Source organism: Natator depressus, chromosome 7, assembly GCF_965152275.1.
Source record: "Natator depressus isolate rNatDep1 chromosome 7, rNatDep2.hap1, whole genome shotgun sequence".
Lineage (NCBI taxonomy): Eukaryota > Metazoa > Chordata > Testudines > Cheloniidae > Natator > Natator depressus.
Window position 1 is genome coordinate 77,464,164 of NC_134240.1, and position 18,259 is coordinate 77,482,422.

General features: G+C 40.1%; 1 protein-coding gene across 3 annotated transcripts in view; it reads right to left on the reverse strand.

Moving 5' to 3' along the window:
- JMJD1C (jumonji domain containing 1C) overlaps positions 1-18,259 on the reverse strand; it is a 302,451-nt gene that overhangs the window by 36,646 nt on the left and 247,546 nt on the right. For all 3 annotated transcript variants that reach the window (XM_074958855.1, XM_074958857.1, XM_074958856.1), the window contains 8 exons: positions 16,388-16,589; positions 13,096-13,310; positions 12,446-12,598; positions 6,860-6,949; positions 5,194-5,321; positions 4,751-4,964; positions 4,035-4,249; positions 3,332-3,610 (listed from right to left, as the gene is read on the reverse strand). In XM_074958855.1, coding sequence (XP_074814956.1) covers positions 3,332-3,610; positions 4,035-4,249; positions 4,751-4,964; positions 5,194-5,321; positions 6,860-6,949; positions 12,446-12,598; positions 13,096-13,310; positions 16,388-16,589 — 1,496 coding nt within the window. The remainder of the gene's footprint in view (positions 1-3,331; positions 3,611-4,034; positions 4,250-4,750; positions 4,965-5,193; positions 5,322-6,859; positions 6,950-12,445; positions 12,599-13,095; positions 13,311-16,387; positions 16,590-18,259) is intronic.

Below are 18,259 nucleotides of genomic sequence, written 5' to 3' on the forward strand. Positions count from 1 at the left end.
ATTCTATGCATTGTACCGGGGTTAAGGTTGACTTTTTCTCATTCGTTATCAACACCAGATTGCAACAGGTGGAACATACCAGATCGCGATGCCTCCCCACCTGATCTGGGGACCGGCCGCTTATCAGTCATCGAGGTAGGGGTAATATTTGGACTCCTCGACATCTCAGGTAAGCAGCCACTGGCGCTATACACTTTGTGAACGCTCTTGGGGTCGACAAGAGACCAAAGGGCATTGCCATGAACTGGAAATGGCACTGGCCCAACGTGAAGAGGAGGAAGTGTCAGTGCTCCAGGAAGATGGACATATGGAAGTATGCATCCTTTAAATCGAGGGTGACGTACCAATCTCCTGGATCCAGGGAGGGAATGATGGAGGCTAGAGAGACCATGCAAAACTTCAACTTCTTGAAGGACTTGTTGAGGCGACGCAGGTCTAGGATGGTCCCTCTTTGCCTTCGGAATTAGGAAGTAACGGGAGTAAAATCCTCTGCCTTCCATGTTCCGAGAAACCTTTTCCACTGGCCCAAGGCGCAGGACATTTTCAGCCTCCTGAACGAGGAGTTGCTCAGGAGTCAGCCTGCAGCCTGACGAAACTGTATCGAGCACCCAGTCCCATGTCCCGAAGTGACATGGGACCCGGCCAACCGGAAAGGACAGAGTCAGTTGAGGAAAGGGAGGGTTGGATCCAGTACTGTCCCTTAGTGCATCCTCAAAATGACTGCTTCTGGCCTCCCTGACTTCTGGGAGGGTCAGGTTGGGCAGCCAGGCGGGAAGAGGACGGGTAGTGTCTCTTACGCCCCTTATCCTTGTCCTTCCTCATGTAGGAGCCAAACCTGAGAGCCCCACAGGACCTATACTGCGACTGAGGAGGCAGCGGCAGAGGTCAGAACGGCTTCCTGACTGGCTGAGGGGCGTGGAAGGTGGCTTGGGAGTCCTTGAGTCCATGGAGCCTACAGTCAGTCAGCTCAGAGAAGAGCCCCAAACTTTCAAATGTGAGGTCCTGGATCGTGGTCTGCATCTCCTGGGACAACTCAGAAGCCTGCAATCAGGAGTTGCGTCTCATGGCCACCGCCGATGTGACCACCCTGGCAGCTGAGTCCGTTCACATCCCATCTGGAGGACTCCCCGGACCATCGCCATGCCTTCACTCACCAACTCAGCGAACTCTTGGGCACGGTCCTGTGGGAGAGCCTCTGTCACCTTATTAAGGAAGTCCCATAGATTAAAGTTATAACCTCCCAGCAGGGCCTGGTGGTTAGAGACCCTAAAGTGTAAGCTGGCCATCCGATAAACTTTCCTGACAAACAGGTCTGCTTCTTCTGCCACTTCCTTGGCACCAGTGAGGGGGAGTGCTGCTGGGCCGAGTCTGGTGCCGGCAGCGCACTGTGCACCAAAGCTGATGTACTCAGCATGGGATCCGGTGCAGGGCTCCAACGCGGGGCGAAGAGCAGCCTCCATTAGGAGGGACCCAAGCAGATATCCTGCTCCTTTTGGGTGCGAGGGCGAAAGTTCTTGCAAATACAACATGTCCTTTCTGTGGCTTTCTCCAAGACACTTGAGACAACTGTCATGGGGATCACTTATCGGCATCGGCCTGCTGCATGCCGAACATGACTTGAAGCTGGGAGAGCGGGGCATGTGCTGCTTGGGGCAAAGTCCCAACCAGGACTCTACTAACTTAACATTATGACTAACCACTATGAACTATATACAACAACGAACAGAATGAAGTCTATGAGGAAAAACCGCTACTGCTCTTGCGATGCAAGACAAGGCACTCCAACCGTCATGGGTGGTAAGAAGGAACTGAGAGGGTGCAGGGCTGGTGGCGCCTGATATAACGCCGCATGGGAGCGCCACTCCAGAGGGTGCTACAGCCAGCCCGACAGATACCGCTAAGGCAGAAATCTCCAACAACTATGCACGTGGGCATGTGCACACTTAAAATGGAACTGACATGAGCAAGCACTCAAAGAACACCACACAATACTGATGAGCTCAAGTCATTCTAAAGTTTTTTGCTTACACATTTAGTGCTTCTTAGCATATGTATTTACATTTTCTGCTTATACAACTTCAGAAGCTAGTAAATGTGGCAGACCAGTGAGACAAACTTCAGTTTTGATTGATGCAACAAAACCAACAAAAGGAACACAATACTTAAATTTGTTAAATAACCTATCAAATAAATTTGGCTGGTCTCTAATGATAAGAAATTTTCCCCAGTGCATGGGGAGTGTTATCACTCATTTCTTCTAGATTTTGAGTTTTCAATATTTCAATATTTGAGTTTTCAAAATTTAAGTTTCCATTTAAATAAAAATTGCATTTCCAACCCTTACTGTTGTGAACAACCATTTCAAACATGAACACATGTAGTTCTGTCCAAAGTCGTAACTATGCTTTTCTTTTCTTTAAACCATCTCACTTTCTAATCTCAATCCATCCAGATTATTTTCATTCCCCCATCCCAGTTTCTTCTGTAACTGCAAATGCCTGTTAGTAACATATTCAGTTAGGGTGGCTAATTTAATTCCATCTTCTAGTATTATTATAATTATGAAGAGTAGCTTGTTTAATATGCTGTTTCTCTCCCACAGCACCACCCGCCAAGTAAAATCTGATTTTTCTTCCTATTATCTAATTTTAGGGAGAATAATAAATGGAAAAACTTAATAAATTAAAACTGTAACTTTGGACTACTTTTAACCCATATTTCTCTACACTGGTGTAAAGAAGAAGAAGTCTAGAATTTCTCCAGTTACCTAACATCATTTGAACAGTCTGCATCACTGGATCCAAATAATCTATGAATATACCTTCTAATCTTTGTGGAAAAAACCTCAAGTAATTATGTTTTTATTTTAAACTCTACTTTCAGTACACATATATTCTGTATTTGCCAAGGGTGAACAAAAGATGTGCATTCAGACTTCTTCCAGTTGTCTTTATATCTTTAGCTGTTAAATTTATTTCTAATTCCCTACTTTTACAAAAAAAAAAAAAAATTTACCTGGTGTGGCACCTGCGGAGTTGAGGTTAAATTCTAAAGGTCATGCTATTGAATTAGCGGGAGTTTGTGTTGGTGATGGAGGGAGAAACTATTGCTGATGGTGAAATAATAATAATATGATGAAAATACCTGTTCACTTTACTGACTAATTAGGTTTTACTCCTGTTAGCCCTGCTAACCTAATACAGCTGAAAGTTTGAATTACAATCATTTTACTTGTAAACTGAGCAGAATGGATCTGAACGTCTCAGACACACAAACATGGAACCTATACCTAGAGCCACTTTTCATAATAGAACTGCACTTCGATATGTACCTTTCCTTGTTTCCAGCACTCTTTAAAGAGCTTCCAGTTGCTGCTGTTTTTATGATCTTTGAGCCACAAAATATGCTTATCACAGATCCATGAATGTGGAATACCGCTGTAGAATTTACTGCAATCATCCAGAATAGATTTTTGACCATCTTTTGGCCCATCCTTCAGTTCAGATTTTACATTTATCTTTGGTGGTCTATTTGGTGGAATCTTGTTTTCTACAACTGAAGCAATTATGTCATCAAGAATGTTTGGCATAGTCCTTCCACCTTTGCCACCCTTGTAGAAAAACAAAAATAGTTTACTAGGAAATTTTAGATTTACCTTCTTCAACAGAATGTCAGAAATATTAAATATAAATAAAAACTATATACTAATATATTGCACCCACAGAAAAGTTTACTGAAATAATCATCTGGAATCAGGGAACTGCAGTTAAAATGACAATGAATATATTCAACTCTCTTTAAATTACTAAGTCAATGTTTAATCTAAATCAATGTCCAAATTATTTACAATATGTATCAATCACCACTAAACATGCAAGTTACCTTTCTTTCAGGGAAGCTTTAGTGATGTTTACTTACATATTTAATTATAAATTAACATTCAAAGCTAGAGTCATTAGGCTGTTCTAATTAAAATGTACCAAAGCAAGTTGTGTGAATTTTCAAAACCCCATGCATTCTGGAAATACACTCACTGTTGTTCCTGTAGAGTAAACTGGAGCAAAAGCAATGCCAGCATCTGTAGAGCCCAGACGCAGTTTGCCAGCTGTTGTAGTCAGTAGGTCTCGTAAGGTTGAGCCCTGTTCGTTGTTCTGGGACACAGGAGGAGATGTTTTACAATTTAGAGACTCTGAACTCTCTTGGTCTCTCTCTTCTTTAGTATGTTTTCCAGGAAGACATTCTTTATTTTCTAAAATAAAAAATACTTTTGATACATGATTGTGTCATGATGCAGAAATTCGAACACTGGCATCCTGCATTTTATAGTGGTGGTAATATACTGTAGCACTAGTGCTTTATTCACCTGAAAACACACCAGAGGATGAATTAGATCCTTCAAAATGCAGTCAAACAGTGTACCATGAAAAGGCCTTCCTCAACATCTCAGACATGTAGCTGAGTGTGCACCTGTCACAAATGAGAGATGCTGTAGCTGAGAGAGGCTGGGAAACACTAACACATTACATATGCATTCCACTAGTGGCTTCTCTGTTATATTCAACAAATAATTGGTAACTAGTTTTGATGCCCCTAGAAGGCAGCACTGAGTTTATAAGATTAGGGAATACGATATTTTAATTATTTATGACACAAATGAAACCCAATGTGGAATTTTTTTTATAGTGAGTTCAGCACAAATTCCTGGAGCACCCAAAACCACGCACTTAACATTAGTATGTCTAATATTTACCTTTCTTTTCCTCTCTGGCTTTTTGCTCTGCTAGATCAGCTAACCAATGCAGTGGAGACTGGGATTCTGGTGGAGTTAACTTGCTGTCTGCGCTTACATCACTCCCTGGACTTGTATTGCCATTTGTCTCAGACTTTTGAGGGGTATTCGGCTGCTGAGACTCAGGCATGCACAGAGAAATTTTATTACTGTGATTAAGGACATTCTGTAAAACCTATAGAGGAGAACAATTTTATTTTTAAATATAGTATTTTGTTTTAATATGAGCAAAACAGTAGCAACGATGGTAATTTGCTAATATATTAATTACACAGAACAGAATTATATAAAATTCATGAAAAAGTTGATTTATTGATATTATTCAAATTTTTTTTTTAAACAAATCAACAAATATCAACATGTCTAAACACTAAACTCCGAACTTAAAAATACTATAGACTCACCTGAGAGACACCATTCATTGCAGGGAACTTCCCAGTTTGCATGCTCTGTTTGCTGGTACACTGACAATAGGATTTAATCTCAAATTTCTCTCTAAGACTGTGCATGGCATCTAGAAGATCTGTCAGAACTATAAGTTAAAGTAGGAATAAAGAAAACCATTAACAGTTCTTTCATGAACAACGTAAATTTATTTTGTGATCCTCTTTACAAAAGTGTGATGGTATTATAAAACTATTTATATTCCATACTAAAAGCTCAAAAGCTTCTTAAGGACTCACAAACAAAGAAACAACAAAGTGAAGATTGTCCTCTTAGTCTTAACTCTGCCTCCTGTACAAGCTTTAAGATATATCTTTAATTATATAATCACATACTATTTTTCTGCAAGATTCCCACTTGGTTCTGTGTGGAGACATGTCTTCACAAAGAAACGTGATGCTCACCCCTTCCTGGTTGCTATAGTCAACTCTTACCAACATCCCAAACTGGCATCTCTGCTGCAGGAGAACCTGTTTGAGACCCACATGGAGGCCCCAGCCCCCAGCAAGGTCTTCTACCAGCTGATCGTCACCCAGAAGAAGGTGGGTGAACAAGGGAAGGTTAATGGTAAGACCACTTATCAATTAACTATGTAACCATTAATATTTTACATCCCTATTTAAAACACTACATTATAATGCACATGCATAAGGGGACAGAACTGAGAATATGTAGGCAGTCGTAATGTTGGCATTTTCTGAGATGAGTGCTTCACCTGGCAACTTAAATATTTTTAACCAAATTTTGGTATGGCATGTGTGTGTTTGAGAGTTAGATATCTAAATCTGTGAAGTATGCTTGGATGCCCTAACTTCCCCCTGAAATAATACCAAGCAACAACCATAAAATTATATTTATTATGTGTTTGGTTGTCCCATTTAGAATGATTTTACTTGAACTGTTTAAAGACACATTTGATTTTTAATTTTTTCCCCTTATGGTATCACTAAAGGGCAGAGTTAAGGTTCTTCAGGTGCCCCAACTGTATTAGGTATTCCGTTAGGTATTTATTTTAATCGAAAGTCTGAATTTTTGGGGTTTACAATGCTTGTTTGGGGGATAACTGAAACATTCTTTTAGTTCTTTTTACCCTAAATTATATATTCATACTTTCAACCTAAACTGCACCACAATAGTTACACTATCTGAGAATTTTCTACTTTTAAAAAAGTTTATTAATAATTTCACTCATGAACAACAAATAAGAATCCCAAAAAGAATGTTACCATGTAATGTTTCTCTTATTAGAAAGCATATATCATCAACATGATTTTTTTTTTAATTTTAACTTTTATGGTCAGATTTACTAGTACATTCTGACTGCTTTAGACAACTCTGGAGCAGTGTAAAGCAGGCAATGTGTAAACCCTACTTTCCCCCCATCCCCGACCTCCTGTCCCCTATATTTCCCCGCATACACATCCACCAATTCTCACCTCCATCCTGTCCTCCATGTTTCTCTGCACCTCTCCTACTCTGTCCTCCCCATTTATTTGGTGAGGATATATTGTGCTACAGGAAGCTTTGAAAAGTAATTTCAGAAATTACTAGAACTTCTATTTAAAATTAATGCAGTGTTTCCACACAGAAAGAAATTATGAATAAATTGTTTTTATGTGATCGTACCAGAGCCTGGAATAATCTGAGTTGGCATCAAATGCTTGTGATCATGAGGCTGTCCTTTCACACATTTCATCCAAGAATATAATTCTTTATCTGTAAAACAACAACATTCCCAGTTATTTTATTTCACTTGTGGCTTTATTACTTAAATCATATCATTCACAGATATTCCCAATCCATTGTTTAGAAGCCTCCACATCTACACTCCTCTGCGGTTCTATACTGGTATTTTGTATGACAAACATTTTGTTTGCAACCGTTTGACAGAAAAGACAATCAGAATGGAGTTTTAATAAAAATAGAAGCAAAGACAGTAGCATCCACAACATAGATCCTTGTCCAAGTTTCAAAGCTTATTCATTTTATTATATTTAGATCTGTTATTTTTGCCTGAGTAAAAATCCATCATACAGTTGCCATTTAGGCAGTTAAAGTTATCTCACTGAACAATTCTAACATAGTCTAGAGGGATGAGTAGAGAAGAGCTTGTATTGTCAATATGTCTACTGTTACAGTAGCACATAGAGGCCCTACTGATGGGGGCCCCTTTTAGCTAGGCACTGTACAAACACATATTAAGTCAAAGACAAAGGGTGAAAGAAGGAAAAAAAAAGCCAAGTCAGGGAAGTGACTTGACACTGATCTGCTGCGTTATCTTGGGTTGAGATGGGAATGGAACCCAGTCCGGTATTCTGTCTACTGTACCATGCTACCTATCTTTAATGGATGCAATCTTCAAATCTATTTTAAATTTTGCTCAGCTGTAGCAATATATGTTGTATGCCCCAAATAGGCAGGCTAAGAGACATGTTCAGCACATTTAAAGCATATTTTCCTTACATTATAAAATTTATAATGCACCAAATACCTCTCTTTTCCTGGATCTTAAAAATATTAAGCATATACCCTTACAAGTGAAAGAATTTTGTAAGTCACTTTATAGGACAACTTTAAAGTATACAATTTTAAAACAATCATGTAGATATCATATACCAAGAACAAAATATGACTATCATATAACATATAACCCAAAACATTTACTCCAATTTTATCATTAGCATATTACATGTAAATTTTATAATTGACCTTTCAAAGAATGCATAAAAACTAGAATTAGGGAAAGCCTTCCCCTAGTGATATCTAGCAAAATTTGTATATCAGTTCTAGCCTGCACCCCAATCCCCCAATGAGCTCTCTGTGGGTGGACAGGTACACAGAGCCCCAGTGAAGTCAACAGAGCATCCCACGGGTCCAGGGGGCTGTGCTGAGCTAATTACAGAACTGGAGGTTATTCCTGGTCATAGTACAATACTCAAGTATTATGCCTAAAGTGCCTGACAGCAAACCTAAAAATAGAACTAAATCATCTCTTTTATTTTATATAGCTCTATGTGTAAAGATAGCTTCATAATTGTGTATTTTCATAGTCTAATTTTGCACACATTTAATAGATATTGTACAACAGAACAATTACTCATAAGTTGTAGAACTAGTAAATGTTCAAACAGTGTTCTCAAAAAATAAAATGCTGACAGACATAGCACATTTTGGACAATTCTAAAAATAAAATTTATGTTTGGTTATGCGGGCTGTAGACCATGCTTTGCTCCCAGAGCCAGGAATACAACCCAGGAACCTGGATACCTAACATTCCAGTGTCATCTCCCAAATAGTTGCATAATCCCCTGGCAAACAGTGTGTCATATCTCCCTTTACAAGATTGTCCACATAAAAGACAACTGTCTGTTTCAATCACAAATTACTCCTATAACTAAATCAGAAGAGGTCTGAGCTGCGGAACTGACTGTTGTGGGTTCAAACCCTGTATATACACATACATACACACACAGACAGAGCCCCCTTTTAAATTAGTGTGGAATAACTGCAACCGTTGAAATGATTTTTATAGCAAAACATTGTACAGTACTTAGAAGTGAATTTGGATGTTGTGTTAATATTTGATTTATTGTTGTATTTTTAGTGTTTGTGTTTTGATTAATGGGAGGTCAAGAACTGCATGGGCCATGGAAACTGAACTACCAGTTCTCTTAGAGGAAGTCTCCCCTTCATAACCAGACTTAGGAATGTTGTCAGGGTCGTGCTGTGGATAAAACAGGACTTCTCACTAGGGCTGTCCAGCCAACTGGTTAAATGCAAGTCATTTGCAAAAATGCAGCTAAGCTAATTAAATATTTTTCATGCAATGTCATAATACTTGGCAACTATGCTTGATGGTGCCAGGAAAGACCTAAGAAATGGCGATGGGATGGACTTTTGTCTGTGCAGTGAAATGGAAAAAAATCCACTGACTTAAATAGAACATTTAAATCTCTGACATTTGTGGCAAGGCTGCCCAAAACCAACATACGTTCTCCATTACATTCAGCAACTGTAAAAACAAGCAGTGGTTCCAGGAAAAATAATGTAATATGAAGTGGTATCATTTGGACAAAAACATGTGTTGCTGAAAGTTCTTGATGGTGCCAGAGCACAGGTACAATACATAACCAGCACACCATGTATCACCAGAAATTGAACTATAGAGAGAAGCCAGCATACTTCTATTTTAGCATATATTGAAGGACGATATGATAATCAGAGAGAAAAATTTCCCAATGCTATCAAGACTGAAAAGAAGCCTGCTTCTGTATATTGCTTTTTAAACTTTGTGACTTTTTCTAGACTTTCCCTGGATGTTTAAAATGTGTACTTTAAAGACTGTTTTAATATGATTTACCCAACTTCCATGATGTTTCTAACAATTTGCAAAGGCCTCAGCCAAGTCAGACAATATGCACATACACAGAGGCCTGGACAGCTAAGAAGAGCCTGTGAGAAGAATCAGCATAATAAATGCTTTTAGAGTTCAAAGACACCTACAGTAATTCATTACGAAGAGGAGCAATGCCCCCTGACTCTCCTTGATGTTTTTTTTTTTTTTGGTGGGGGAAAGGGGGGCGTTTATCAGTAGACACATGGGAGTTTATAAATAAATATTCATAATAACTGAAGCACTAATTCTAGCTGGTTAAGCAATGCAGTTGTACAAGATCCTTTTAAACTCTTAGGAGAAAAATATAAAACTTTCTCTACTTAAATTCTGAAAGAAATCTCAGATTAGGACATTTATTAGCAAAATATTTGGAAGATATGTGCTTCAGTAGCTACATGATACTATTGTAATCCTTTTCCTCCCTCTCCCCTAACCACATTGCCTGCCATAATTCGTCATTTAAATTGTAAACTGCTTGAAGAAAGGAACACATCTTTATCTGTCTGGAAAGTACCAGGACCATTTATGAATACATGAACAACCATCATCATCATTATCCTTGCTCTTTTGCATAAAATACTCACCATTTTTAGTAACTAGGTCTACATTCTTGAAACAAGAACACTGGAAAAATATTAATATACTACAGATAAAAGTAATATCAAAAGTAATACCAGAGCAACAGCCAATCAGTGGTGCTAACAAAAGCTTCATCAATGCTATGACATTACTCATTACTTGGAGTAATATTTAAAATGGCAGCATATTAGTTTAGACAGATCAGGAAACAAAACCACCAACCTATCTACTGTTTTTCAAACACAGCTGTTTTCAGAGAAACCGTACTACATCTGATTCATTTGGAACAGTTACTACTACTTTCCTTTTACTAACAGCAGAAGTGACATGGACTTTGATGAGAACTTTGGAAGCATCTTATTACCAGGGCAGAGGAGGAAGCCCTCTCACCCTGCATCAAGGGACTGAGTGGAAGCAAGTTTTTTCAGTATTTATTGCCATTGAAGACATTGTGTTACAGCGATCCTGATTTTATTTATTTTTAAATGATATTCTGATAGGTGAAAATAAGTTGGTGGGACAAATGTAGGTGTATTCTATTAATAATAAATATTGTATCTGTCACTTGTATGGTATTTCACCCAGGAGTTTGTCTGCCCACCTTGAGAAAGGAGGAGGAAGCCATTTCTAATAGGTGCCTAACAGCTCCCTCCTTAAGTGTATTTAGGAAACAATGCCAGAGGCAGCTGCCTTAATGGCTCTAGCCCAGTCACCATTTGTGACCATGGTGGGTAACAATAGGATCTGGACTTTCTAAAGTTATGTCTACATTAAAAATGCTACAGTGGCACAGCTGCAGCACTGTAGCAGCGTATACACTACAGCATTGGGAGGGGTTCTTCTGTTGCTGTAGTAAATCCATCTCTCCAAAAGGCAGTAGCTAGCTTGATGGCAGAATTCCTATGTCAACCTAGCACTGTCTACACTGGGGCTTAGGTTGGCTTAAATACATCTCTCAGGGGTGTGAATTTTTCACAATCTTGAGCGACATAGGTTAGATGGACCTAAGTTTTAAGTTAGGGGAGGACTAAGAGAATGTGAATTGGTTCTGTTCTCTTTCTGTAACTTAATAGGAAAGCCTAGCTTAGTTTATAGCAAAATGTATGATTAGATGAGATGAAACTAAGCATGAGTGCAGGCTGTTCATTTTAAAATCCTTTTTCCTCTAATGCTTTGTTCCAACTACAGTGTACTCCCAGTTATTCAAATAGCATGGGGGGGGAGAGCGGGATGGATTTTATTTCCATAATTGAGAGGGCAAGAGAAGCAGCGCAGAGAACCCTCTCTGCAGCTCTGCTGTCAAGGCCCTGCTCACTCATTCCCGTGACAACAGGGATGCAGAGAGGGTTCTCTGCACTGCTGCTTTTTCAATTATTGAAGACACAAAGTCCAGGGGGAGGCTGCAGTCCTAGTGAGGCAGAGACCCTTGGTCAGGATTCTGCTGTGCTCCACCAGGACCACACTCTTCCCTGCACCTTGTGCCCACTGGGATCGGGCGTCACTGGCCCTGCGGCAGTGCAGGTAGCCCTCTGCAGCTTTTCCATCACTGCCCCATTCACTCACTCCCATGATGGTAGGGCTGAGGGCTCCCCGCACTATCAAAGGAGCCATTCAGCAGCAGGGTGGCCTCTCCTGCTGCCAGGGGTCTCTGCTTTATTATTCATGCTGGCATTGCTGGGGTGAAAGAAGGGATTTTAATAATGTGGAGGTTCAGATAATAGGGTTTTAGAAAATCAGGAATATACTGTACTACATACAATTATTTTCTTTTAAGAAGGCTGTTGGTCTGTATCATTGGTCAGAGGTTCCCAAAGAGAGGATTCAAGCAGGTGCTCAAATCAAGACAGGCCTTCATGGTAACAAGTGGTTAGCATACATAGGGTGCAGCATTGGGGGTCCCAGTATAAAAGTGGAAGACTTGCAAATTTCAACCTTGAGACAGGTAAGGGCAAGAGGTCTAAAATCTGGAAGGATGTGTTCAGAGAAAGCAAAAAGGGTAGAGGGTCAGTTAGCTCCATAACTGTGACAGCTGCTTTTTAGAAGGGCTGGTTTTACATATTGTCATGACAAAGGTGAGGAGGAAGCTTTGAGAAATAGGAAAAAGTTGTGCTTTATGCAAAAAGAATAGCATTTATTGGTTACAGAAAGACACCGAACCTTCTGGAGCAGCAATTCTAGAACATGTTAGAATAAACAATACAGAGAATGGTCTGGTTCATATAAAATTATAAACTGACCTCTAGAACTCTTCCTTTCCTTTGCTTTATAACAATCTAAGCAGACCACAAACCCACATTTTTGGCAGACCCAATGAATGTTAAACAACGTGGCTTCACATGCATCACACATCTCACGGACTCCTCTCACTGCTCTCTTCCAGGCTATTTTGGCTGAAACACAAAGTAAACAGAACAGAAGTATCAAAATTTAAAGGCAAACATCTGTAAACTGCAGCACAGAAGTGAATGTTCATCTAAAAATACCAATCATAATTTTCCTCTCAGAAGCAATTACAGAAAGAAAAAATCCAAAACTGATCCTATATTCATAAGTCTTCAATATGCACAAATTTGACTTCATTATGACTATTATGTAGCAAAATTCTGTGTTAAGAATCAATATTTTTGCAAAATAAGAGACAAAATCAATGACAAATACTAACTAGCAAATTTCTGTAGCAAAATACAGAAATAATTATTCCCTCAAACAGGATGTTTGGCACACACAGACAGACAGACTTTCTCAATGCACAATAGTGGCAATGAAAGGATTTAGCATGCAGCTACATTGAATATATGGAGGAATCAAACAGAGAAGCCTAAAACCTGAGCTATAATCTTTCATGTAGAATTATAGAATAACACAAAGAATATTAAGATTTCCTTACCATCTTTCTTCACCCAGGACATGGCTGTTTTCTCAGATGTTACTAGCTGACAAAATTTATCACCTATGATGTCTAAAATGTATTTAGAAGTCTCTAGGTCCACTTCATCATCTTCATAATTGTCATGTGTCCACAAACTCATTGCATCATCATCATATTGGTCAGGAGAAGAGAAACCATCTATCCTAACAACTCCATTCTTACTAAAAGACAACCTAAAAAATGGAAACAAATAGTTTAACTATACACCTCATCATACTTTACACTCTAAGCCAGTGGTTCTCAAACTAGGGCCGCTGCTTATTCAGGGAAAGACCCTGGTGGGCCGGGCCAGTTTGTTTACCTGCTGCATCCACAGGTTCGGCCAAACACAGCTCCCACTGGCCGCGGTTCACCACTCCAGGCCAATGGGGGCTGCAGGAAGGGCAGCCAGCACTATCCCTCGGCCCGTGCCGCTTGCCGCAGGCCCCATTGGCCTGGAGCGGCAAACCATGGCCAGTAGGAGCCGCGATCGGCCGAACCTGCAGACGCGGCAGGTAAACAAACAGGCCCGGCCTGCCAGGGGCTTTCCCTGAACAAGTGGCGGCCCTAGTTTGAGAACCACTGCTCTAAGCTTTGTTTGCTGTTATTAAAAACTATTTTAACAAACATGTCTGCATGCAGACTGCATATATTGTGCAATACTAATATAAAAGAATACTGACCAGGTTAATCAGGTTCAATCTTTGCAGTAGCAAACACATATACCCTTTCTTTCCTCCTCTCTATCCCCGCATTTTTTTTTTTTTTTTTTGGAACACTTAAGTGAATCTGATGTTCCATCAAGAGAGGAACTAATAGTACTGGCTTCATCCAAGCTTTCTTCCACTGTTTTGTCAATACCCCTTCATTTTTGATCTGCAATGCCTCTTTTGTTTCAATCTTGTTTCCTCTCTGGAGTGGAGACTAATAATTGTATGAAACTGAATTGTTATTTTAAGATGTAGATTAAGAGACTTGGATGAAACCAAATTCATATTTTCACATGACCTAAACCAGAAACCTCAATACAAGTCCTCCAGAGTTGAAAAAAGGCCAGCATTAATTTTAAAGCAAACAGGAAAAACATGTTTTCTGTAGAACAAATTCTGCTGCTACAAAGTTCAGTTTTAAGAAGAAATAATGAGGAAATTCTGAAGCTAAAGAATAACTGCTCAGGTAAATCTCTTGTTCGATCCAATTTACTTGACTCTCCCTTTAACATTTATCAGCACAGAAGCTGCTAAGCTGATGCTAATGTAAGGCATTTCTCTCTTTTTTTTGCCAACAAAGTTTTGGTCTAATTCATTTCTCTGATTCTCACAGGCTGGCTGACAGTGATCACTCAGTCCGTGACTATTTTCTGTATATTAACACTCCTGCCAGCCAAATGAAAAAGGATCTCAAAACTGAACTTTCGTTTCTATATGGCAGCACAGATCATTACTTCTACGCAACCAGGTCAGCTAATTTCTTACCTTTGAAATGCCTAAAATTTGTATGGTGTCCTACTTTGGATCATTTTAATTAAAAAAAACATTTAAAATATTTTCCAAGTAGTTGTAATGGTCTCTCAGTAAACCTGTACCAAAGTAGTATTGCTGAACAATATAATCCCTTATAATACAGAATATTTTACACTACTTTAGTTATAAACAGATACATATATGAAGTATTTTAATAGTATCAGCATCAGTAAAACTCAGTGTCCTACATTCAGAACTGAAGTGTAATTTATGACCACTGTTACAGTATCAAAAAGGATTCCCCCCTCCCCACCACACACACACACCTTAATCCGCAGGTAGCAAAAAGAATCCATTGATTTTATTACAATAAAGCCTGATAAGACTCTTAGCAGTAAAGCAATCTTGATTTTAAATTCAGATCTCATGTCTATGGTACAATGAAAATAAACTCCACTGATACTACAAAACATTTAAAATTAAAGCTTTTTAAATTAAATGATCGAATTTTAAAATGGTAGCAAAATTGTTCTATGTTTTCACTTAACCTCCAATACTCTCTTTCCCAAGGGGAAAAGAACAAATCTAAGGAGAACACAGCAATACTTTTAGTAAGCAGGTCATTGCTGTGTATGTATACTTTAGTACAGAAAAATATTTTAAGTCCAACACTGAAGTAATTTCCTTATGGTCTTATAACTACAGCCTTGCTTACATTACCAAAATCAGTCTGTGTAACAGCAACTGAGTGTTCAAATTCCTATTGAATGAGTCTACATTGGTAAGTATTGCACTTGTTCAAGTCAAAACACAGTTTTGCTCTACTTCCACACTAGCATTTGTGATATAGGAAGGCCAGGGGGCAGTGGTAAAGGGGAAATATATAAGCCCTAGGCTAATTAAGGCATGGCTCCCTGTAAACTAGGGAGGGTTGCTACAGGTTAACTGGAGCACCTGTAGTCAATTAAGCCCTGTCAGGAACCTAATAAAAACCCCTGCTTCAGGCAGTCGAGGAGGAAGGAGAGAGGACTAGAGCTTGGAGGTGTGTTGTAAGATTTGAAAGACCAGAGAAACAAAGTAAGGGAGACCCTGCCCCAGCAGGGGAGGGAGACTTCCTCCCCCAGCGTCTAAGGACTGAAGGTTCCCCACCCAAGGGGGAAGTGGTTAAGAACCCACAGGGGTTGAGAAGGGCTAGGGCTCAGATTGAGGAACAAACCCAGATCCGGCCCCCGCTTCCCTCCTCTACCACGTTCCCGGGCCACTAGCAGGGACCTCGGCGGCCCAAGAGCAGGGGCAACGGGTGGCGTCTTAGCCCCCCTGCCAAGAAAAGCACAGGACCAACCATACTAACATCAGCCATCTAGCCACACATTATATTGCACCAAGTGTTGTACAGTGTATTCTGGGCATTCTTCTTCTACATTGGTAGGCCAAAGGCAATTGTAAGAAGAAGGGGTCAAATTCTGACTGTTGTTTAGGTAAACTCCCATAATCATATCCTGAGGGGTATTACTAGAATTGAGTGATGTGTGTGTGAATTCAAGGCTCTTTCCCACCAATTTAAGGACAGATTAATGATTTCTCTCTCTACTCTAGGCTAGACTGAAGAAACACTACTGCATCTTTTTTCTGCCTCAGGAAGGCTGGTTAGCTGTTCAGATATCTTTGGTATAATGCTGCAGTTTTACACAAAGCCCACCTCTTTCAACCTACAACAATGCCAATACACAAAAGGAACTGAGAAATAAACACAATTATAAGAAAGGGTTTTTTAAAAACAAAAACATTTAAAAAAATAGTGAACTTACCGACGAAAGTAATAAAATCTACAAAATACTGGCGAGTGAGTTGGTTCTTCACCTTTCTTACTTCTAACGAGTCTACATTCTCTGCATTTCTGCAGATTAGGCCCTATTTCAGAGCAAGAGTCATCCTGCAGAAAGGATTCTCCAGTTTGCTTCAGCTTCTTTACTTTGCGCCAGTCTTTTAATACTGAACGAGGTATTCCAGCTGCAAAAACAACAAAAACTTAAGGCAAGAGAAATTTACAAATTATATGTAGAACTCAATAGGAACAGTAAACCTTCAGCATTTCCGAAGTCAAGCTACTTTTATTTGATGCCTAACTTTAAGCATCCAAGTTTGAAAAATTTGGGTACAAATCTAACATTCTGTAGGCAAAACTGCTGTTAACCATTTTATTGCTGATTTACATAGCACATATGTAAACCAAATGTACTTTTCTCTTGTATTTGGTATGTCATTTTGGTAGATATTCCACAGAAAAATGCAGCCACAACACATGATAATTCCAGGATAGTAATGGGATTCAATACCAACGAGAGTTAAATACATATGATTACTTTAGTGCAGTTCTATTTAAAGTAACTGGAATTTAAACAATTTGCTAATTATTCACAAGGAAGAACAGAATACAGCTCACTGGGTTTACCGGGCTAACAGGAGCAAAAAGCAGTAAGAACTTATTTTTATCATTTAACTCAGCAGATCTGAAACTGAATACACACATAGGGAGCAGATCTGTTAAGTACACTGCTGCAATTTTCACAATCACATTTCAAAGTAGAAACACAATTTAAATATACACTGCTGTTTAGCCAATCTTTCACTGTAATAACTTTTACAAGCAATGCTCTGGTGCCAGTGTGCTCCGGCACTTTTTTGGGGAGACAGAATGGTGTTCCACTACTTCGGACAAGGGTGCAATGAAGAGGGGGGTACCCTGCCCCCCCCCCACACTTTTGGTTGGCTCTGAGTGGAGACCCAGCAGCCACTGTCCCTCCCCTCCAGGCCATGCCTGAGATAGCAGCATAGGCAGCCCCATGGCTGGGGACCCCTCTCCAGCTGGGGCACCTGAATCCCTATCCATCATGGGAGCCCATGCCAGAGTCCTGGTGCTGCAGGCTGAATGGACAGGCCACAGCACTTCTCTGAGCACCCTGCCATAAGAGGGTCAACAGCTGGGGGATACTGTGCAACACCAGGGCCTCCCATGGAGGCTGGGAGGTGCTGGGCGTCCATGAGGCATGAGGTCCTGGGTGGCAAGCTGCCTGCATTGCTGTCCTAAGCATGGCCAGGAGCAGAAGTGGCAGCTGCTGGACCTTTCTTAAGAGCTGGACAGGTGTGTGGAAAGGAGGCTTGCCCCTCTTCATTGCAACCCTGTCCCTACATGGCCAATGCAGCTGGCACTACTTTTTCCCCCAAAGGCTGAGAATGAGGGGAGTGCCCTTTACCACTGTATAGGCTGAAGGGTCCTGGCAGGAGTATAATGCCTCATCCCAATCCTCCTCCGCTGCCCGTGACTGAGTGAACCCATAGCATTGTCAGCAGGCTCCAAGGGAGAAGTGAGTTCTAGCACGTCTTTTTTTAGGATTCAAGCACTGTTTGAAAATGGAATTAGTTTTATCTGCACAAAGAGATGGGATATCTATCAGTGCAAATTGCCTTTACTCCTGAAAGTCCATATCCTGTGGAAATGGGCAAAACTTGCACATTAGATATTGGATGGTTCAAATGTTAGGGTGCTAACATAGGACTGCGGAAACTTGGATTCAGTTCTGTTTCCCACAGATTTCTTGTACAACTTTGACAAATCAGTGTCTCTGTGCCTCAGTTCCCTATCTATAAAATAGGGATAATACTACTTCCCACCTCACAGT